At 39.0% G+C, this 24,121-nt stretch overlaps 3 protein-coding genes across 4 annotated transcripts; all 3 read left to right on the top strand.

Annotated features, from left to right (window-relative positions):
* Positions 1-368: 368 nt before the first annotated feature.
* LOC139611850 (sushi domain-containing protein 2-like) lies at positions 369-9,333 on the top strand. Its single transcript, XM_071466794.1, has 16 exons — positions 369-495; positions 925-1,123; positions 1,519-1,670; positions 1,803-1,970; positions 2,068-2,242; positions 2,345-2,546; positions 3,645-3,730; positions 4,934-5,202; positions 5,292-5,426; positions 5,610-5,765; positions 6,058-6,306; positions 6,929-7,112; positions 7,258-7,352; positions 7,453-7,632; positions 9,024-9,120; positions 9,267-9,333. The coding sequence occupies exons 1-16, from the start codon at positions 432-434 to the stop codon at positions 9,304-9,306; spliced, it is 2,451 nt and encodes an 816-aa protein (XP_071322895.1). The 5' UTR covers positions 369-431; the 3' UTR covers positions 9,307-9,333.
* A 1,887-nt stretch (positions 9,334-11,220) lies between these two features.
* Positions 11,221-12,988, top strand: LOC139611860 (heat shock protein beta-1-like). The gene is made up of 3 exons (XM_071466810.1): positions 11,221-11,911; positions 12,029-12,092; positions 12,376-12,988. Exons 1-3 carry the CDS (start codon positions 11,521-11,523, stop codon positions 12,533-12,535), a joined length of 615 nt encoding a protein of 204 aa, XP_071322911.1. The 5' UTR covers positions 11,221-11,520; the 3' UTR covers positions 12,536-12,988.
* Positions 12,989-15,406: 2,418 nt separating this feature from the next.
* taok3b (TAO kinase 3b) lies at positions 15,407-24,121 on the top strand. Of its 2 annotated transcripts, none has more exons than XM_071466134.1 (8): positions 15,407-16,185; positions 16,997-17,233; positions 17,367-17,495; positions 17,648-17,851; positions 18,695-18,934; positions 19,469-19,681; positions 19,988-20,170; positions 22,245-24,121. In XM_071466134.1, exons 2-8 carry the CDS (start codon positions 17,048-17,050, stop codon positions 22,404-22,406), a joined length of 1,317 nt encoding a protein of 438 aa, XP_071322235.1. In that variant the 5' UTR covers positions 15,407-16,185; positions 16,997-17,047; the 3' UTR covers positions 22,407-24,121. The 2 variants fall into 2 exon arrangements, with proteins under 2 accessions (XP_071322235.1, XP_071322234.1); XM_071466133.1 differs by having other exon boundaries at positions 16,050-16,185; positions 16,937-17,233; positions 22,245-22,554.

Raw genomic sequence — 24,121 nt, 5'->3', positions numbered from 1 at the left:
TTCAATATGCTCAAACTTTGCACTTTACCATACTTGTTAACTTGTTTTTGTGCTAAAAGGCTCAGGCTTTGAAGGTAAATACACAGTATGGTAGGATATATGTTTCATCATTGTATATTACTTGTCAAGACAAATATTTTCTAAATACAAAAATGTGGTTTTTTTTATCTAGTATCTTCATTGTATCTTATATCTTCATCCACATATGATATCTGAATATGATATGATAGGCCAAGACAAGCATGAAATAGTCGAAGGTAGCCATGTGAGGTCAGATACAGTTAGAAATGTGATCATAATGACTTCTGGCTGATGATTAAACAGATGTTTGTAAATGACTGCGATAAAAGGGCCAAGGTTTAGGTTTGGAAAAATGCTGAGTATATAAGAAGCACCCAAGAGAGATCTTGGAGTAACAGTTTCTCTCTGTCATGATGGAAAAATCTACAGCAATAATACTTGTCCTTCTGGTTTCATGTATCTGCAGGACATTAGGTAAGTTCCCACAAACTTCTAAATTGTTCAAACTTTACATACACTGTATTGACATTTTAAATACCTTTATTGTTGTTTTTTGGTTGGACTAGCACAGACAGAATATTACTTTAAAGCAATCAGAAAACAGACAATGTAAATGTTAAATGTTAAAGCAGGAGATATCTGAATTGTGAGGTGGAACATTTAAAATTTTATCAAATATTAGTCTATTCAAAATTATACTATTTTTATGAATCCATTAAAAAAACTATTAAGATCTTAATTTATCATTTGGAGAGTTAAAGTATAAGTTTAAATATTTTTATGTATCATTAGATGCTAATTTAATTCAGTGATAAATTCATGGCTTTTTAATGAATGAACTGCAAAAATAAAATTGGCAGCATACTCCCGACTCCACACTGAAGACCTCCTTCTTTTGGACAGGACAGACATGTGAAGGAAACTGTGGGTCAAAACTAGACCTCTGTTCATGTCACCCAACGTGTACGTCTCTAAAGAACTGCTGCACAGACTATAAAGAGTACTGTGTGGAGCTCTTTCCATATTCTGGGACCCCATTTGGAGGGACAGATTTTATTGTCCTAGATGCAACCTTCAACAAGAGCTCCCAGATTGTTTGCAGGTAAGATTTTCTTTAATACCTTATTTACATGTTCCTGAAGCCACTGTGGTTATTTCCCTTAACTGACTGATTCTAATGGTATGGTTAAGTGAACTACGTACAACACGACCCGACATTAGACATTCGTAACACTTGAAAAAACATTTTTTAACTCAAAGTCCACTTAACTTTCTAAGCTTGAGAGCTTGCAGCTGTGTTTCACAGTCTTCTTCAGGTCTTCTGAGACATGCAAAACAAAAACTTGTAAATGGAGTACTTTTTTTTTTCTTTTGAAAACTACTGTTTCAAAGATCAAGAATGAACTTTTTATACTAAAGTATACCACTAACATTATACAGTTGACTGAAGTACAGTATAGAAACACATTTCTGCTCATTTTTCCTTTATAATGTCAGGTTCAACAATGAGATCAATACTGTGGGGTACGTGGATGAAAGCAGCAGAGGCCATTGTATCTCCCCACTTCTCTATGAAACAGGATGGATCCCTTTGCAGATCTCCTCAGATAATGGCACTTCATTCAGTAGAACTGGATCCTGGCTTTCAGGTACCATGGTTTTCTGCATATTCTTATGAGGGTTACTTTTAAACACTGCCTCAGAATTGAACATGTTCTTTTCCATTTTATGTTGAAACAACATTCATGTGTGATTTATTTGATTTATATGTGTTACTACAGTACATAGTGGCAAGTTAGATTCTAAGTTCAAGGCGACTCTGGTTAACTCAACGAAATGGCAGTACTACGGCACACCTGATGTTGGAGGCATTCTTGAGTTGGCATGGAATACCTCTTTGGTCAGAGCTGAGAGAGTCAATATAGAGCTCTGGGGCTACAGGGAGACAGGTGAGTACAACGTATATACACTTCATGGGTCACATGACCTCATTTCACATCTCACTTCATTTCAAACACTGAATATTTGTAAAATGCTTCTCTGTAGGAGAGCCCTATTCAGACTACTGGCAGGGTGGGTGGGAGTATCTGTACTCACTCGCAAAGGATCAGCCCAACAATGGTTCCTTTAGCTTTTTGCCCAAACCAGCAGAGAATGGTTTTTCAAGCTGGGAGCTCGGCTCTGTGCGTGTCAGCCCCAGTACCTACCCAGATGGCATGTGGTATGTACAAGCACTTTCTATATTGAATAAATGAGTGTAACAAAGACTGTTCTTCTTGGAATTCAATTATGACGAGTCGTAACCCATCCTTGTTTCATGTAGGAATGTCCAAGCTGCATGGACAGAGGATCATGCTTTAGCTTGGCATCTTGAAGAGAAGTTCAGGCAGGACTCAAAGGCTTGGGCCCTGGAGAAATGTTTAGCATGGGACCAGTTGGAAAATCAGCTGCCCAACTTCCTCAATGAGATCATAGACTGCCCCTGCACCCTGGCTCAAGCAAGAGCAGACACCGGGAGATTTCATGTAAGTGTGAGGAGTAGCAAATTCAGGTTTAGTTGCAATTTCTTGAAACTGCCTTAAAATCAAGATTTAATTATTAAAAACTGGAGCAAAATCTTTGTGGCATGCTCCAAATTGCATTATAAAAGCATCAAGAAAGCAAATCATACGAGACACAGGCTTGTAAACCAGCAGTTCACTGGATTGGAGAAGAGAGATCTGCGCACAAATGACTTAGGTTACCTGATCAGCTAATCAGAAATCTAAAAGTAAGATTCATATTAGATGGGTCCGCATTTGTGTGTGGGCTGAGAGGTGCACATGGGTCAATAGCACACACACCTGTGCCACAGATTAAAGATAAAAGTGTTTATGATGATATGGCAGTGGCTGTAGTCTGCTGCTGATGCTTATCAGTTCAAAGTCAAGGAGATCTCTCTCCCCTAATTATAGTATTTGCATGTACACACACTGAATATGTTTCTGTGTATATCTTACCGCCTGTTATCTCACAAATGCGCAGTCTTCTAGTCACAGGTGAATGATAAATATGATGTTAAAACTGCCCGTTTGGAGGCAGTGACTTGGTGTACTGGTGGAGACTGAGGGTGAACCATTTGTTTAGTTACTGTTGTCAAGTTGTGGAGAAGAAAACGTGAATAACCAAATGGTTCCCTTTGGCCTTTTAGAACCATCCCTCTGGACTGAGTTGCACCAGCGATTTGTAAACCCATCACTAAGTTTGTGTGCAAAGTTTTACTGAAGTTCTAAGTACAAGTCCGTTTCAAACCAGAAATTCAGTTTGTACTATTAAACTTAACTAAGTCAGGTCTCTTTAATCTAAACTGGTAATTTTTAGTAGTAGACAGTAGTTTTGTCAGTTGGCTGAGTCAGTTATGTGTGTGAATATTCAATAATGATAAATGTGTAAAAACTAGTTTGTGTCGTTCAAAGTATTTTTAATTTAGTCATTTAGAAAACTCCACTTAATAAACACTTTATATCCAGGCACTATACATTTTTAAGGACTGGATCAACCAGCTCCTCATTTGCAGTTTATGTATAAATACAGTGAAGCAACATCTGGCTGCCTGCTCACAGAAGCTGTATCTCTCTCCTCAGACTGATTATGGCTGTGACATAGAGAAAGGGAGCGTGTGCACCTATCACCCTGGGAGTGTTCACTGCGTGAGGGCCATACAAGCCAGGTGAGTCATTGACTGAGACTGTAATTAACTTGCTGTCAAGGTTGGATGACTACATGATATTCTGAATTTTACAAGTGTTGCTTTATTCGATATACTTGATGTTACTGGTGGTAACATCTGCGTCCAGCAGCCATCAGTATGGCTGAATCTGTGATATTTAGCACAGAGTGAACAACCTCCACTGCCCTTTGACACTTACAGTAGTTAAGATACAGTAAAATGGAGAGATGTGTAATCTCACAGTCTGTGAGCAAGACAACAATAATAATAATAATAATAATAATAATAATAGCCTAAAATTAAGATTTAGAGGACTCGAAAAGCAAACAGAAATTGACAGACTTTTGTTGTTCTTTCTTTTGCTTCACTTTGTAGCCCTTTGGCTGCCTTTTTATCTCTACTTTTACGTAGAACCTCGATGTCAAGCCTGCTCTAACCATGACTACCTCGCCCTTGCAGAAGTAGTAGTAAATACCCTCCTTATCCTTTGTGTACTCACTTGCATAACTGCACGTGAATACTGTCCAAGTTAATGCTCAGATTGATTTATTGCATCTGCAACAATAAAATGATACCATGAGTACTGATTAATGGAGCAACTGAGACAAAAAAAGCTGATCATTACTGTACATTTATGCCAAAAGTATATATATCAAATCATCCTGCAAGTGAGTGGAAAAATGATTGCAATTCATTGCTAAATAATATGTAATAATATGAGTTATACAAATAATTAAAACTATGGATTTACTATACTGCAATCAATTTCATATCAAAACTGATGTGTGCAACTGTTAAACCAGCTGTAATCTACATCAATATTACTGATTGATCAAGGATTAATAAATGATTTGCTAGCCACCCTTATACATTAGTTGTTACTTATAAATATGCTCTCTTTATTCCAGATTGAAATATCTCAACAACTATCTTCCCTAAGCATGAATATTAATGTATTAATATATCAAAATGTCATTTTATCAAAAAATTTTGGTTTATTACTAAATACCTGCAAAACTAGTGGCATTCCCATCACATCTCTGAACTTTATTTCTTTCTCTCTTTATTTTTTATTTTTACCAATTGTTATAAAATTTGTACATGGTAAACATTAGCATATTAGCATTGTCTTTGGTATCACGTTTTTGGCCACAGCAGAGTTCGCAGTTCTGACTGACAATGTTTTTGGGGATCTGTCGACAGTCCGAAGTATGCAGCAGGACAACAGTGTTGTTATGACAGCACCGGCGCTCAGGTCCTGACAGCAGACTCGATCGGGGGCAGTACTCCAGACCGAGCACACGACTGGGGATCACCTCCCTACAGGAGACCTCCTCGAATTCCTGGACAGTCCCACTGGGTCTATGACGTCCTCAGCTTCTACTACTGCTGCCTGTGGTCAGACAACTGCCACTACTACTTCAAACACAGGCCCTCCAGCGACTGCAGGCGTTACCAGTCCCCCAGCTCAGGTGACTAACCCATTAACCACAGAACATTTTATGTGCTTTTAAAGATTATTGTTTACTGTTATGTAATAATGCTTTGTGTGCATTGCCAGCTGTGGTGTTTGGAGATCCCCACTTCATAACATTTGATGGTGTCAGCTACTCCTTCAATGGCAAAGGGGAATACACTTTGGTGACCTCGGCAGAGAAACAGCTGACAATCCAAGGCAGAACAGAACCTGTGAATGGTGAGCTACTGAAGAGGCCGAGCTTTTAAAAGTCACTGTTTTCTGTCTTTCTCAACAATGATCACTAAATGCTGCCACTAAAGACTGATAACATACATGTCTACATATAAAATACACACTGCTCATGAACTGCTACAACAAAGCCTTTCCCCTACATCACTGATCGGCTTCTGTCACTATCAGGAACAATAAAAGCAACGACGTTAACAGCCGTGGCCATGAAGGAAGCATCCTCTGATGTTATTGAGGTGCGGCTCGACAGCGCCCACAGCAGCCTTGAAGTGCTGCAGAATCAAAAAACCCTCTCCTTTGCTGAGCAGAGCTGGATGGACCTGCATGGTGAGACCCTGATTCACCTTACTGCTGGTTACGATGACTGATTTGAAATACTGGCAGTATTGCTAAAACAAGGCACTTTTGTCATCTCAAAGTATTTCTTGATAACATTCAGGGACTGTATTAAAATTATTCTGGTGAGGAAGGAATCTTGTGCTTGATTTCATAGAAAAGCAAGACTCCTCAGAACTATATTATCCCCTCACTGGGGATTATTATTATCATACATTTTCTTAGAGCAAGTTCTTGATATAATTTACGTTACCACTTTACTTTAATCAAATCCCTCTTGTAGGTGTGTCTGTGTTTTCTCCTACCTCGAAAAATGTGACTGTGATGTTCCCCACTGGAGCCGGGGTGGAAGTGCGACTGAGAGAGGGAACCATGACAACCACTGTGCTCTTGCCAGAAGAGTTCCGAGACTCTACTCTGGGATTGCTGGGAAAGATGAACGGTGACGCCAGCGACGACCTCGTCCTCAGCAACGGTCAACTTGTGCAGAACCACAGCAATCCAGAGGAGCTGTTCAGCTTCGGGGCAGGCTGTAAGAAATCAAGAAAACCTCAGCTTATTGGGTCAAATTTCATGTGATGTTTTCATCTGTTATGAACCTGTGCTTTTATAAGAGGTGTACATGTTACACTGTGTACCCTTAAAAAGAAAAAAAAAAAAATCCAAAAACACATGAAATTTAGGATACAGAATACAGTACATTATGTTCTTTCACCAAGACATGGATTATATATGAAAACGTGAGTCACTATTTTATGGTGTGAAATGGTAGAGTAGTTACAGTAAAACAACTTTAGTACTAACTGTTCAAGAGTGAAGTCAGGACTTTGGCCACATTATAGTAAATGACTCTGTTTGATTGAGGCTGTGAATCAGTAAGCTTTAAACTCAGGTCACAAAGTTTGAAAGTCCTTTTGATTATTTCTTTGCCATGGTACTTCCTGTTAGGGTCATGGCCCCTTCATGTTAGCCTTCCACAGTGGGAAAACATACTCCTCTTATTGTCTTTTAATGCACAGAACAGATATTTGCAGGTCAGAAAATCCGGCTCATTTTATGAAATGTTTGCAGATGATGTTGCTATATTTCAACTTTAATTTCAACACTTTTAATGGTATATGTAGTAACTGTCCATCTTTCTGTTTGTCTTACAGGGGCTATATCCAACAAATCTGCCTTGTTCACATATGATTCAGAAGATCTGCTGGACACATATTACTACGCTTCCAGACATGACCTTAGTTTTATTCCAGTGTTTTCTGTCCCTGAGAGTCCAGATGATCCATTAGACGCTCAGGCATCGAAGATATGCTCTGGAGAGGGATCTGAGTTCTGTAGGTATGTGAAGAAAACTTTTATCTACTTTGGATGAATTCATTACAAATCAATTAGGAAGTATACCTGAAATGAAATGCTTGTCATCTCAATTGTCAGGTAGTTAACTACAGCAGCTCGTTTTCTGATCATTTCCTCTGTACTGTAGGTATGATATCCTGGTAGGTCGTAGTCCAGGAATGGGAAATGCTACCAAGTTGTCTTTCCAGAGTCACGTTTCTCTTGTGGATGATCTGAAGACAGGTCAGTGTATGAAAAAGTCTATGAAAAGTTCAAACTTATGTGTTTATTATGTGCAAGATTTATTTGGTTTCACAGTGTCTGTTATTGTCACACCATGCAGTGGTGTCCTGTGGCAGGCTTTCACCACCAAGTAATGGGAAGAAGGAGGGAACCAGATATTTACAAGGAGCTACAGTTCGGCTCTCCTGTGATGATGGCTACACTCTCAAAGGATCAGCAGAGCGCGTGTGCCAGGAGAACGGCCAGTGGTCTGGAGAGGAGACGAGCTGCGTGATTCCCGGTATGAATACATGATGAAATCAGTCCTGTCCAATGATAATTTTATCTTCACAAATCATTCTTCACAGAAAATGCATGACCTTTTTACTTTTGATGATTCAAAAGTCAGAAAAATCAGAATTACTGATTAAAGTATTGACTCAAAAAAAGAAACATAGAAAACTGGAAATACAAACAATGAGCCTTAACCACAACAGATCAGAATCAGAAAATGTCTCAACAATGAATGACTGGTGAGACAAATACAAACAGACACATTCCCACCATGCTTTTGCTTTTTACAATGGTTGCCCACTGCATTAGTTTTTCCAATGAGTTTCTTACACAATTACAGTGATTTGTTCACCAAAAAAGTGCTGCTTTCTGCTGTTAGGCAAATCTCATTACCACTCATTTCTGTTGTGCTTTATCCCAGTACCATGATAATTAGATCTCTTCACAGAAAAAAGATCTCACCAGTTTGGAAAGGTTTTTCCAACTGGAAACAAAAATCTTCAACCTCCTGCGTGACTGATTGTACAAGCCAGCAGCCTCAGGGGGTGATGCTCTTTTTCCAAATCTAAGCCAAACCCTATTGATGCTAAATGAAAGTTTGAGGGATCACCAAATGATTACAATTCATCCAACAGGGACAATGAATGTCTGCACCAAATTTCATGCCAACTAATCTAATAACCTATTGTTGAGACGTTTCACTCAGAATTACAAATGCCAACCTCATGGTGGTGCCAAAGGAAAAGTCTCATCCTCAGGGCAACTTTTTTTATTAATCTATCTAATAGTTTTTGAGATATTTCTATATGGACCTAACCAGTGGGCAACCAACAGACAGACTGACTCAGATCGAACAACATTGCCATCCGTATTGCCATGCTGCTAGCATAGCTAAACTTAAGCTACCTGCATTGCTCTGAGGTATTTAAAACAACCTCCCCAGGATCTTGTAGCATAAGGATGTACTCTTATCTGCCTGGTTCCTTTCCACTGGAACAACTGCATACTTTCCGTAGGAGACAGAAATACAACTGCTGTGCCACTAAGTTGGGAAAGAAAACAATTAAGATAAAAATATGAACACTTTCAGGAAGAATGTGTGACCAGAGGAGCTTTATTCTGCAGTGTATGCAAATAAAGACTAAAGATACTTTTCTTGTGATCAGAACAATTTTAATATGTGAACATATTGCATATGTTGTGAAATTTAATCAAATACTGGGGGTCCTGGTGGCCAAGATGTCACCAGTTTGATTCTGGTTAGGCACCTTTGTTGCATGTCCTCTCTCTTCCTGTCTAAATCCATGTACTAAATTATCTGGTTATGGCAAAATAAATAAATTGAAATGGTTTTGGTGCCGTTGAGAGCTTCTGCTTTACATCTTTTTCACATTTCAGTTAACATCGCAGGAATTGTGGCCGGTTCAGTCATAGGAGCTTTGGCACTGATTGTAATCATAACAACAATCGTACTCCACTCGAGAAAACAGAAAAGGTGCGGTATAGTATCTAAAGTCTACATTTCTAAAACCAATTCATTCATTAACTCAAAATGGAAAAGGTTTGTGTTGTAGTTTCCTGCTACTAAAGCGATGAAAATTAATTCTGTATTTCCTGTTTTGCTTTGTTTTTTTGTTACAGAAAAGCTTCAAAGGATGCAATGAAAACTGAGTCCTTCTAACCACAATGTTTGCTTCACTGTCAAACTCTGCATGTTAAACTATTGAAAAATGAAAAATGTTTAAATTAATACATATATTAATACATTATTACATAAGAGATATTTTATAAGAGATCATAAGGTTCAGCAAAGGTACCTGCACAGCTAAAGAGTAACACTACATCTTCCAAGGCAGAAAAGTGTTGTCCTACCTGCAAATGGTTAAACCCTCCATGATTATTAAGGGCAAGGACTGAAAATATCCATAAAGTGTTTGAGCTACTGAAGAATAAGAAAATCTTCAGATCATGTGTGTATGTGCAGAAAACAAAAATAATAACGATCAAGTTAACTGAACTCTGTTGTGTGTGTACTGTTTGTGTATTGTCCTCAAATGCTGTTGAATATTGTTTATTTTCATATTTGTTGGACAATAAAGTTATTCTCATACAATAATATTCTGTAGCTTGATACCAGGGTACATTTTATGACTCCCATGAGCGCTGTTCCTATTGATCTAAAAGCAGGTTACTGCAGTTTATGTAGCGTACTAAGCGTACTGTGATTTTTTTTTCTTTTACTGTACATATAGTATTACAGATCACATGGTCCCTTCCAAAGTATCACAGAATAAATCTGTGGGGTCATGAGATGATTAATGGGGGATGAAAAAACAAAGGTCTGATATGGTCATGTGGATTTTTTTATGTTGATTATTTATTTTACTTTTCTCTAATCTCTGCTTTTTTTGTGGAATATTGAGGAGTTTTACATCTTTGGGTCTCGAAGAATTATTCAAATGAAATCGTGCGAAGTTTAGAGGGGAAACTGACAACTCATAGACATTTGAAATGTAACAAATAGAAAGAACGCTGCCTGAACAGTGCAATTTACAACATAAATATACTACATTACACTTGTTTACCAGCAAAATACACAGACACAGCAGCACATTGTGATGAACAGTTTCTTTTTCAATACTTATCTATTTGCAATACTTATATATCTTCTTTTTAAAACCACAATATACTAGTGGTTGTACAATATACAACCACTATAAAAGTCTGTTATATTTACCCTGCACCCAGTGCACCCATGATGGATTTATGGCCTCTCTAATAGGCTAATTATCAGATATCAAGGCATTGTATAAGAACAAAATGTTATCAGGAGACAGGTGTGCCAGCTGATTGCAGTTGTATCACTTTAGCCTGTTGACAGTTTTTGATCCCAGATACCTTTTACCTGCTTCTGGTAATGGTGTGACTGAAAAGCTTGAAACTGCAGTGGAATCACTCCAAGCATTGCATATTTACTTAGTCCAACTATAGTTACTTGTTGGTGTTGTACATCTACCATGTATTGCTCTGGTTAAGAGCTTTGACTAATGCTGCGGATGAGTGCTGGTGGAAAGGCTTCAGATATTGCCTCATTAATAAACATCATTCCCCTCTGATGGTGAATAGCTCATTGATTTATTCTTCTACAGCTCGTTTCATTATTTGTACAACATAACACCCATGAGGATGTAGCTCTACATGTAAAATTCCTCACCACCACTCCACTGCGTCAGTCTTTCAGTCCATCACTTTGTCCTGGATGTAAACACATCTTTATCGCTATAATATAGAATTATTTGCCCAACATGCTCATCCCATGATAATGTTTATTTGGTCTTGAGTTTTTTTCTTCGTTCCTGGCTTTAGAAACTAGGAGTAACTCCCAGAGTTGTTTACTGTGCGACTCTGAATGTACGTGCTGTTCCCTCACATAACGCAAGGCTGTGATTTCTACGGACAAAGAGCACCAGTATGTGACAAGACTGCAGAGGCCACTGCTGAATAAGCTGCCCACTTGCTGCTTCCAGACTCATTCACCAACAACTTGCCACAGACACTCCAGAGATATAAATACAAATAATTAGCATTATCCTCTCCAGGTTCCAGGGCAACGGAGGAGTAACATCCCAGCTCAGGACATACCAAGACACTCTCATCCCTTAGATCATACTTACTGCTGGACAAGTGTTGAATCAGCTGGGTATATAAAGTGTGTGAGTGGAGGACTACTGATGCCAAATCAGCCTTTTCCTCAAACCTCAAGCTTGAGAATAAAAATACAGCTGCCTATTGTTTAATGTCCTGGTCATCAGTCTAGACTTGTTAATCAGGGTGGAGCTACAGGCTTTGCAGTTTCAACATCCCTTCCCTTCATTCTGACCTTACTTTCTAGGGTATGGGTGAGCAAAATAAAATATTATCTCGTCCCATTTTCCGCCGAGATGTCAGCTGGGATCCTTTCCCAAACTGGACACAGCCGAGCCGCATCTTTGCGCAGGATTTTGGCCTCCCTCCTTTCCTGGAACCTGGTGATCTGGACTGGATAGACTGGGCGAAGAAGAGACTGGCATCTTTCTCCTGGCCAGGATACACACAAACCCCCCTTCTGCCTCCGTTCAGAGGCCAGCACCCTGTAGCGATGAACGAAAAGGACCTGAAACAACTCACAAGTGGAGTGTCAGAGATCCAGACAGGGCAGCACAGCTGGAAGATTAACCTGGATGTCAATCACTTCTCACCTGAGGAGATTACAATCACAACCAAGGAGGGCTATCTGCAAATATCAGGTACTGCACATGCTTCTTTGATTGACACATTTTAGATGAATTGTGTGATGAAAACTGCTATGTAATTTACTGTTTCTACATTGTGTTTTTCTTCATATTTCTGTTATTAATTTCAAGGAAATCATGAGGAAAGGCAAGATGAGCATGGATTGGTTTCGAGATGCTTCACCCGTAAATATAAGTAGGTTGTCTATGTGAATATGAAGAATTTTGAGAAATAAATCTATGTAATATCACATCTCTGGGTGATTTTGATTATAGTGTGCTGTATAGGCAATTTTACTAACGCATACAAATAAAGACACATGACGATAAAGTATCCTGGAGCAAACAGGGTGGCGCATATTATCACTTTATACATACAGAGGGAACAAATAAAGGTTTGCTCAGCCACATACAATGACTGCACTTTGTTTGTGCTTATGTGTTGGTTGCTGATAAAATACTGTCTTAACTTGTTCAAGGTTGCCACAGGGGGTGGACTTGCAGCACATCAGTTCATCATTGTCTGGTGATGGAGTCTTGTCCGTAGATGCTCCTGTTCCTGGGACATCCGTCAGCGGCCCGGCCAACGAGCTTGTCATACCCGTTCAGACCAAACAGAGGCAGGACGGTGAAAAGTGAAACCAGCTGAGCAGAACTTGAAACCAGACTCAGATGTAGCCCAAGTTGTGTATAGCAACCGTACTAGTACTGACATTAAAAAATGAAAAGCAGTTTGTTACAACTTACTAAATGTGATTTACTGTAACAACAGGCTTGTTTTCCAGAGATACTGTCTGCTACAGTAATGCAGGATCACCACTACAGCACCATGTCATAGTTACTTCTAGTTTTTAAAATCAAATGTAAACAAAGTAAAACAGAGCTGACTTTGCAAATGAGGAATAAGGAAGGAATCATTTTTGCATGGCATGGCATTTCAGACAGAGCTTGGTAAGCAGTTTTTCACGCACTTCTAATGTCATCATGTCTTCTGTATAACAGAGCACTATAGCGACAATGAAGCTGTCATATAATCTGTGACAAATGTATTAAACAGCTCCTGCCTTATAAATAAAAAAGAATGTAATTTTCTTTTGTCATTGCTGATGCATTTATTAGAAGATTACAAGATTAGTAGAAATTTGACCTGTATTATTTGTTCGCCCATTGCTCATCTAGTTTTGAAATCATGGTCAAACATACTTGTCCTCTTTATGAGATGCTTTAGTCTAAAGAATCTATCTTGAAGTTTTTCTACTCATGTATCCTGTCTTCAACAGTTTCTCTCAATGACAACATAATCAGCAAGTGTAGATCTTACTAATTAGCTTTTAGAGGTTTATCAAACTAAATTATAGGTGGATTATAGGGGAAAGATCAATTTCAGATTTGTGTTTTGAATTCACTTCTCATTTAGTGAAGTTCCTTAATTTGAGACATGTGATGCCAATTAAGCCTAAAAGATGAATGAAATTTTGTTACTGGGCAAGTGCAAAATCACACTTTCATCTCCACAACTTCAATGAAGGTTGAAAGGGTCAAGAGTAAGACACACTTTCCGAGCTTGGCTGATGAAGGCGTAATCATTCAAAAGTAAGTAGTGACACCTAGTGTTTGAAGAGAGTATTACATGGTGACATAACTAAGTTACTGTGTCTGTCCTGTGTGCCATCACAGGGATTACTGCTATAATTGAAATAACTGTTAAAAATACACAACTCAGTAAAAACACAGAGGAGTTTGTCAAAATTACACACACAAATATAACTTATTCCTTGATTGTTTTCTTGGCTTAGTTTGTTGATTATCCAACAGGTGGTCATGAAATGAAATGAGCAGTTTCATGAGATAACTAAAAGTGTATTTGATTGAATTTTAGCATACATTATAGAATGGCAAAGTGTGAATCGAAAAGAATGGCAGTCCACTAATTTGTTCATGTTTTCAGACAATATGAAAATAATAGGAGATGGAGGTTAGATGTTGCTCTTCAAGCAGAGAATCTAACCATGTAACCATATGTGGCCAAAGTTTCATTCCTTCATTCTTTTCTTCCCCTCATTCTTCCTTGCCAACACAGAGGAATCTTCAACCAAATTAAAATAATAGCTTAAAGTATTGTGCTATCACCTTGGACAAAAGCTTTGGCCAAAAGCTAAAAACCATTAAAGTGCATTAACACATTCAACAGTGGCTCTGGGCAACTTGGTGAGTCAAGGTTTTCTCTGCCACAGCCCAATCACTGACGCTCATGTACAGCTGCTTCAAATAGCCTGTCATCCTTCTCTCCATCCATCATCAACTTCACAGCCACCAGCGAGAATTAAAGCATGTACATGAAACAATACATCACTGGACCTTTCAGGCCACATGCCAAAACATGCTCAGGAACAGAAGACCCATACAACACCTCTTGACAATGCTGAAATACTATGCAGCAAGTAAACATCCAAGAGAAGCAAACCTTAACCCCTGAGCCTTTTCTCACTGGGCCAGCTGACACAAAAGGTGTACAGAGTTAGACTTGTTGCCGAACAAACTAGGAAAAGTAAAAACCTTCAGAAGAAACTTTAAGCATGATTTCTGCTTAAAGGAAGATTACTTTGATTAAACTTTTATTGAAGTGCTGCTGTATGTGATTGATAGGGGACTGCTAGGTGGTTGCTATGTGGCTCCTAAAATGTCACTAGATATATTCTAGTATGAGTTGCTATGGTGTCACTAACTTGCTGCTAGGAGGTTGCTATGTTTAGAATGTCTGGTTGTTCGGGTCTTTCAAAGTAGCTGCTAGCTGGTTGCTAGGGTGTTCCTCACAGTTGGTACAGTTGTACTAAGTGGGTGTCAAGTGGTTACTACAGTATTCCTGACAGTTTCTAGGTGGTTAAGAAGCTGTATAAGATGGTTGTCATGGTAATTCCCTGTGGTTGCTGGGAGTACTGCATGGTTGCTAATGTGTAGCCTACTTGAGATAATCGTAGAAGTAGCAGCAGTCGTAGAGGTGATGACAGCGTCAGTGTGCATTAGATAGAATGACATACTGTATATTCAGCACCGTGGAGAGAGATACTGAGACTGTATTTAAATGTTTGTCTCTGTTGCCCTCTAGCGGCCACATGAAGCAATTACAGGAACAATAACATGCCAAAATACCCAGGTTTAAGCTCAGGTCTATTTGCTTTATTATTACTACAAAATACAAGTTATGTTAGGTATTTTTTTCTGAGTGCTAGTTCGTATAGGTCTTATTTTCCCATTTCTCCCTAGTGAAAAGGAGTGTAGAAAGTAATAATAATAATAATAATAATAATAATAATAATAATAATAATAATAATAAATGGTAAATGCTGATTAACATGTACACATAATGTGTACATTGCTCTTCCTATATGACATAATTAGATCATTGATATTCGTGATAGTAATATGCATTGTGATAGAGTGTGATGTTAAACAGCTTTAGGCAAACTTTAGGCTTGCTGAGATGTGCCTGTAGTATTGCGGTGTCTCTTTAAAGGAAGGGGGAGTGTAGAAGAGGGACAGAGGAAAGAGATGAATAGAAGGCACCAGAACCACCTACCATGACCAAGTGCGCTGTAAATGTAGGACAGAAATTCGAGTGGAATACAAACGGATCATCAAGCGACATATTTGAGGAAAAACCATGTTTGGATGTGCCTTATCTGATTCAAAGATTTTTAAATATGGTACCACATGCGATCATGGGAACACAGGAAAAGTATTTTTCCTCCCAAACATTTCTTGCATTTTGAAACGGAAAAGAAGAGTGGCAGTAACATACATCCCTGTGCTATCTTTCTCCGATTATCAATGGTAGGCATTGCATAATTCACCCTTATCCACCGGAGCCATTTGGTTCCTCCTCTTTGGGAAGAGGGGGACGCCAGAAAAAAACGACTACATCCAGTAGCTGCCTTCACGGTGGTGCCTGCAATTGTTTGGCAATGCCCTTTTCTCTGTTAGGAAGGACTTGCAGACAGTAGCGGGGGAACAAGCAGGGGAAGGATGCATTTAACGCTGGATGTGTGCTGCATTCAGGGAGATTCGGCAGTAATAGCAGCTCTAGCAGAAACAGCGAGTGCGGAGGGCCTGGGAAGCACCCAGCCCCACTATCTCCTCCTTTTCCTCCCCCCCTGCAGGACCATGCTTGCGTGAGGGATGAGGCTGTGCACAGGGACACCAGGCCAGAGCTGCGGCCTACTTCTCACAAGAGCCGGTCTCTCGACTGCAAGATCTGTGAACACATTGCCACCATCAAATCAGCATCTTTGGTACGCAGCTCCCTCTCTCCACCGTTTGCAGAAAAATACGTGTGTGAGTGTATGCGCGCGCACGCGCGTGTCAGTGTGTGTGTGTGTGTGTGCGTACTGACGGGGGGTGGGGGGTGTGGGGGGGTTGTGAGGAGGGGAGGGTTGGGGTGTCTGTGTTCTCAGCTGTACATCTGTAGTCATGGCAACCAGATCCTGTTAATGGATGTCATTTTTTCCATCCTCAGCTTCCCTCTCTGCCTCTGCTTTTAATGTGTGTGTGTGCATTGCATTCATATGTATTCTATGTAAATCTCTGCCCGCTGTCTATTACCAACGAGATTTCGTTTATATTACACATTGTTAAAGGGGCATTTAAGCATCTGCTCTCAATAGTCATCATAGGTTGTTGTCTCATATACTGGTCTTGATCCTAATCATGACATCATATAGACATTACTTGCTTGTTGGAAAGGACACAGGAGTGTTTGATTGATTCATTCATGTTGCTTGATATTATCATGAGTTAGTCTATGCAGAATTTTAAATGGAATTCAACTACAGAGCTTCTTTAGATTGATTACACTGAGACTTTTGTATCACTTATAACCCCTTTTTAAATAGCTTATCGGGGACATGTTGTAATCTACAAACTGATTACTTTTCTTTGAAAGAATTGTTCTTTGCTACTGCACTGGACGTGGTCTGTTTTTAGGCCATAGCCTCTGACTTACCAGCTGTCTCTCTTCTTTTATTTCTCTCTCCACCATGGCAGTGGTCTCTGTCTGCCTGCTCTGTATCTTTTACTTCCTGCCTCCTGTGTTCTTCTGTCTAGGTCATCAGGTAGATCCAGGAGCATGAGCAGGACTTTGAGCTGCGGGAGCAGATGTCTGGGTATAAGCGCATGCGGCGGCAGCACCAGAAGCAGCTGATCGCCCTGGAGAACAGGCTAAAGGCCGAGATGGATGAGCATAGGCTCCGACAGCAGAAGGAATTAGAGACACAAGCGAACAACACTTACATTGAGCTGGAAAGACTGGCCAAACGCCACGCTGCTCAAACAGACAAAGAGGTAAAGCCTCCACATCAGGTGCTACTTATGAATGAGGCGGAAACTACAGAGTGATTTCATTCACTTTAAGTCATACAGTGTATGTACAGGCATTTCTGGGTGACAATATGAATATTTTGACGTCTCCTCACAGATGAAGTCAGTTGCAGCAGAAGAGAGGAGGATCCAGCAACAGATTGTTGCTCAGCAAAAGAAAGAGCTGACTACTTTCTTAGAGAACCAGAAAAAGGAGTACAGGCTCTGCAAAGAGAAGATCAAAGAAGTAATTATCCAGAATAAACACAGCACAAAGTTTATGATCTTACACATCATATCTCTTAAATATGTAACACATGGTGCCAGAAAGAGTTTTCTTCAGATCATACAAACTCTTTTCACATTGTTCTGCTATTTGTTTGTTTTTCATGTGTAAAGGAGATGAATGAAGACCCTTGTACACCCAAGGAGGAGAAGCAGGAGCGTCTGTCCAGGCACAAAGAAACAATGCAGCGCTCTCAGGCTGAGGAGGAAGCTCATCTGCTGGCCCAGCAGAGGCTGGTCTATGACCGGAGCTGCAGGGCCCTGAAACGCCGGAGTCTGGTCAGGAGGCATGAGTTTGAACAGGAGCAGCTGAGAGAGGTAGAAACACTTGATGACATTACATAAAGTTATGCGTCATCAGACTATAAAAACAAACACAAAAGCTTAATTTGTTTATATGGATGACCTTTGAACTGTCAGAGAAAAGGCTGTAACTAAGACTTCTTTTCATTATGGATTCTTATTTTGCACTAAATCAGTTAATTATTTATATCAAATGCCAAATGCACATTGGAGGATAAATTACAAACGTCTAAGTGTATTCAGTTTACAATAGTTACAATACAAGACAGTTATGATATAAAACAGAAAAAACAGAAGAACAGCTGGAACAAACTAAGGTTTGGGTTGAGGGTTTGAACAAAGACAATAAATATGGTGGCCTTTAGGACAACCTACAGCATCCTGAATAAAATAGCTCAAAGGTCATACCCTATAAAACATTTTCAACCTTGAACTTAGGACATTTTTTTTTCTAATACGTCAAACAGTAACATGTAAGGCTTTACAGCAGATGTGAGCCACCTCACATGAAACAATTACCACAAAGGAATCCTCATCTTTCAAGTGGTCATTAATTGAATTAATGATATGAGTTAGGATCTGGATCAGATAAATAACTGCCTTGGGAAACCCTGTGACTGCTACCTACTGGAATTTAAAGTTGCGTGTCATCTGCATAGGTGTATAAAAATCCATGTTACCAAAAACTACCATGTGAACCTGTGAAGTGATGGTCTAGATGAATATCATAAGCAACTACTATTTGTGCAATGTAGTGCTCACATGAAGTAAAAGTACTAACATTACTAACATTTCTAAATAAAATTGCAGTATTTGTGCAATAAAATAAATGGCATTACATCAAACTTTCTTTCCTAGGAGCTGAACAAGAAGAGGACCCAGAAGGAGATGGAACATGCGCTGATGATCCGGCAGGACGAGTCCACCCAGGACTTGGAGCGCAGACAGCTGCAGATGCTGCAGAAGCTTCGTGTTGAACTCATGCGGCTGCAGCACCAGACAGAGCTCGAAAACCAGGAGGAGTACAACGGCCGGCGGCAGAGAGAGCTACACAGGAAACACAGTCTGGAGCAGCGGCAGCAGCCCAGAAACCTCAAGGTACCTGGAGCGTTTTCTTCGCCACTGTACTGTATGTGGGTTTTCACTGAGTTGATATCCGGTTAATTTCATTTCAAGGAAAGTTTGCTTCTAAAAGGATCATGACTTTGTTTCCGTTATAAAAGGATTATGTACTGGGTTTCAAATGAAAGCTCGGCAGGTACCATACATTTGTACCATCCTGCACTCAAGGGCACTGCAAACAAATAAATTCATTCATGATTGAATTATTAAGGCCACTTTACAACTTAAAAATTATTTACTCAAAATTGAAGGGTAGCTTGAGAGCAAAGTGAAATTTATCTGCGGCACACACAAGTAAATTCATAATTATTCAAATTAAGAGAGATATTGAAAGAGATTGTTCGCTGTTTTTTTATATCGTACAGAAAAATATATTTTGCATCCATCTGAAAAAGAACCAGCACCAAAAACTGGTTTTCGCCATATTTGAGTGACTTTTGTTTAATTGTGTTTTACCATCTGAACGTGACATGAGAAAACAGGACACAAACATTTTTTAACCCTCTGCAGACACTGGAGATGCAGATCAAGAAACAGTTCCAGGATACTTGCAAGGTGCAGAACAAGCAGTACAAAGCTCTTAGGAACCATCAGCTGGAGGTCTCCCCCAAAGGCGACCATAAGACCATCCTGAAGGGCCTGAAAGAGGAGCAGACACGCAAGCTGGCTGTACTGGCTGAGCAGTACGAGCAGAGCATCAACGAGTTGATGGCTTCACAAGCGGTACGGCGATCCCAAAGCGTCTTGTCTTGAGTTGCAAAAGTGGACTTCATTCATCATTTGTATGTTGTATATTTATTTGTGCAACACATTTGCCCTTCACACCAACCTAACGGTAACAATGGCTGCTAAATGGACATCAGTTTTTTCATCAGTTTTTGTCATCATGCATTTGAAAACAGTAGCCTAGAATGCTCTTTAATGCCAAAGGTTTGCTAAATGCTATTGGCCTGTAGTTTGACAAATGAGGCCCAACCTAGGCTTGTTGCTAACGTGTTTGTGACCACCTCTGTCTCGCTGGGTCTCTAGATGCGTTTAGAAGCAGAGCAGGAAACAGAGTGCCAAGCTCTGAAGCAGCAGCTGAAGCAAGAGATGGAACTCCTGGACGCCTACCAGAGAAAAACCAAGTCACAGATGGAGACCCAACATGAGCGAGAGCAGCAGAAACTTGAGCAGAAGGTCTCCATACGCAGAGCGCACCTTGAACAGAAGGTAGGCTTAAGATGGAAGCCATTCAAAAATACACAATATAAATGTAGCATAATACCAAAGTGTATAGAACACCTCAGCATAGATAGATGAATGTGCAGAAGGAGACCTATTACTATTATGGAGGTGCCCTTGCAATTGTAAGTGGCCCCTAGAGGCTGAAATGTTTATTACAATTGCAAGTACACAGGTAGAAGAGTAGCTGAAAAAGTACATATTGTTACAGAAACCTCAGGTTCAGTTACTTCTGACTTGGACATGTGTTCCAGTGAATTGACGCAATGAACAGTGAATTGAGAGGTTCCACCAGCTCCCAGTGGTTAGTTGGGATATCTGCATTGTTGGGAGTTGTCCTACTGGTAAAGCTCATTGTTGGTAGGTGAAAAGAAGAGGCTGGTGACAACAGAGCCTTGCAGTCCTCCCCAGGTTAACAGCAGAGTTAATAAAAAGGACTGCAGGATACAGGAAACAGAGTAATCCAAACTGTCAGACAGGGGGTCTTCTAAAAGGCCTTAATTAACCCTTGTGTTTTATTGACACTGGTTTTATTTCCACATTGTGAGGGGTCCCATAGCCCCTAGTACTGTTTGTGTAAAATATAATAATTGCAAAATCAATATATTCACATACTTTCAGCCATGCCAATGGCAATAAGGAAGATAATGTCTGTTGGTCTGTTGTCCGTCCACCACTTTGGTCTAGACTGAAAAATCTCAGCAACTTTTAGATTTTGATTGTTATCAAATGTGCAGACATTTATGTTCTTTGGTGACCCTCTGACTTTTCACGTATGTGCTACCAGCTGGTTGATTTGTGGTTTTAAGTGAAATGTTTCGAGAACTACTGGATGGATTGCGATTAAATTTATCAAAGACATTCATGTTCCCCTCAAGTTTTGGGGGCCATCATCAGACAAATATTAATTTGTCCAGTACTTTGATTTTTGACCGTACACCTGCAAAAATAATGATATTCCCGTCAGCCTCAGCTGCACTTGATTTTTTTGTGGTTATTAGCGATTGTTGTCATGTTAACATGCTGAACTAAGATGCTGAACATTGTAAACATCATACCTGCTGAGCATCAGAATGTTTATATCATCACTGCAAGCATGTTAGCATGCTGACTATAGCATTTAGCATGAAGTGCAGTTATCTCTAAGTACAGCCTCACAGAGCTGCTAGCATGACTATAGGCTCTTGGTCTTTTCTTTTCTTCTGACGATATAAAAAACTCATATGAAGAAAAGAATTGAAGTAGCCAAATTTCCCTTGGCTAATAATTGGGGCTTGCACAGTTGATGACAGTGACAAAATACAAAAATAACGATAAGGCATTGATATTACACCAAATAAGGAAATATTTATGTTTTATATGTTATATGGATTCTGCATGAACAAATTCATTTTGTTTGAGGAAAAGTCATTTACAGACAAAACAATTATCTTATTCTAGATTATGAAATATGTTAAGTTTTGGGCCCAAGGCTGATGATACAGAAAAGCTATGAGACTGTAAAATATGGAAAGGGTTCATCCACTAGGGAGCATGATCACATCATACAGTACTCAGTAAATAAACAGTATAAAGCAAATATGCTAAATGGAGTACATGAGAAAATTTCAGTATGAGGTGGCTAAGACTACAACCAACAATCATTTTTTATTGTTTAATGATGTGCCAATTAATTATTTTGTCAATTAATTTATTAATTGTTTGGGCTATAAAATGTGTTCAAATGTTTAAAAAACAAAACAAAACAAAACAAAACAAAACAATACAAAACAATACAAACAAAAAAAAAAGTCACCTAAAAGTTTAGTTTTATGATGATTGACATAATGACTAATCATTTTAGCTTTGGAGGTGGCACTTAAGGTCAGGAGAAGTACCACTGACCGTAAAATTAATCCTTTAGAACCATGAATATGCAGATTACATGCCATGACAATCTGGCAAGTAGCTTGTATGATTTTTACTGACAGCAATGGTGCCTCGCCAGCATGGCCAAACACGAGCCCAAATTATCAAAGTGTCCATATAATGAAATAACTACCGTCATGTTTTTCGATTGCAGATTGAAGAGGAACTGGCTGCACTTCAGAAGGAACGTACTGAAAAGATCAAGCACTTGTTGGAACGTCAGGACAGAGAAATTAACGCTTTTGACACAGAAAGTAGAAGTCTCGGCTTTGGAAGCCTGGGATCTCTGGACTTCCCCAAAGAAGACAACAGATGAAAGTGGACTTATCTTTAGAGGACAACATATCCGTGCCCTTTTCATGTCCACTCGACCGTTTGTCACATCCACAGTGACAAAGCTGGATAACTTTCTCTATTGCTTTTCTTCTCTCTTAGATATTGCATCTTTGAATCGAGGTGTTACGTGCAATGAGAACTTCTTTTGTGAAACTTGAAAGGGGGAAAGTAAAACAAAAGAATCTACAACAACATGTCAATAAAATTCAAACCTAGTCAGTGTAACTCAAAACTTATGTGTTAAGAATAACAGACTCTTTCCTCCATGCCATTTCCTCCTTCTGGTATGAAATGAATAAATCAGGAAATTTTAGTAAAATGGGCACTTTGATATGTTTAAGTAGAAACTCATCATGTTCATATGATGCTTAATGTGTGTATTACATGGAGGGACATTGTGGAATGTGAGCTGCGGACTCCCCCGTGGTGTTAAGCTGCTTTGTCTTTTTTAAAATTCGTTTTATTTGATTTTGTTCTATTTATTTGACTTTGTTTTATGCTCTGAATGTGAATATTACTGTATGGGGTCACTGGATAAAGTCAGAGTTTATTCATTTTTTTATTTTTTCTTTGGTCATACTTCCATATTGTGCTTATGCATACAGTATACTGTGGTCCCTCACTTTTCTAGGCAACAGTTCTTACCTTTTCTTTTATTTGATATGTAGGATCAATTGGCATTAGCTTGATCAACCCGTTTATCACAATTCAAGATCCCACTTGGTAAAACTGCTTATTATTGCATGCACTTTAAGGACAAATTCAGGTTGTGAAGTGAAGCATGAATCTGTCAGAGATTTTAGCTGTTTGTAAATAAAAGTGGTCATAGCATTTTTTTGTTTTAAGCCTATGGATACTGGACATAAGCGCCATATTTGATATGATAATTTCACAAATGCCTTTATTTAAGTTGTGCCTGAAGCAGATTTTAGTTACGTGTTTGTTATATCTATATTTTATTTACTGAGGCCGGCACCATTTTGTTTTGGTTTCATCTAAACTTGTGAATCATTTAATGTTCACTTATCAAAGTTCTTGTAAAGGAAAATGGTGAGAATTGTGCTGTATAACTTTTGATATAAATATTTGTACATGAGAATATAGCTAGAACATACAGAGACACTGGTCTATTACTGATAACAGAGCTTAACGATAAAGATTTTGCTTCATTTTTGTTTTATAATATAGAGATATGGTCATACAATAGCTCAATATATTGCTAAGTCAAATCACTAGACTCTCAGATTGTATAAATGCTGGTTAATGGAACCACAGACTTCTTATAATATCATTCCGATGATCTTTTATTGATCAGCGGTTCTACAAAAGCAAACACAGCAACATGTGGGTCCAGATTGCATTTGAGTAATTAGTGTCTAATGATCAGATTTACATATTTTTTGCCATGTTCATTATGGTCATTGAACAGGTTGCACAATGTTTCCATTTATACTGAATGGAAAGATAATTGTTTGGTGCTTAATTTCTAATACCACCTTTAGCCTTGTAGTTTTTTGTCTTGGAGAGACGATTGATTTTTACAAAATGTAAACATGAAGCATTTTGAAACCCCCTCTGAGTCAAAACACTACTAAGTTTTTTCAGACACTCATGACATATTTAGAGTACCCCATGCAGTGAAACCCTCTAAAAATGAAGTATATGTATGAAAAAATAAACACTATTTTATCACGG

Source organism: Trachinotus anak, unplaced genomic scaffold (genome assembly GCF_046630095.1).
Source record: "Trachinotus anak isolate AG129_WGS33_773 ecotype Australia unplaced genomic scaffold, CSIRO_AGI_Tana_v1 ptg000028l, whole genome shotgun sequence".
Taxonomy (NCBI): Eukaryota; Metazoa; Chordata; class Actinopteri; order Carangiformes; family Carangidae; genus Trachinotus; species Trachinotus anak.
The sequence above is the reverse complement of the archived record's forward strand: the minus strand, read 5'-3'. Positions and strand labels throughout refer to the sequence as shown.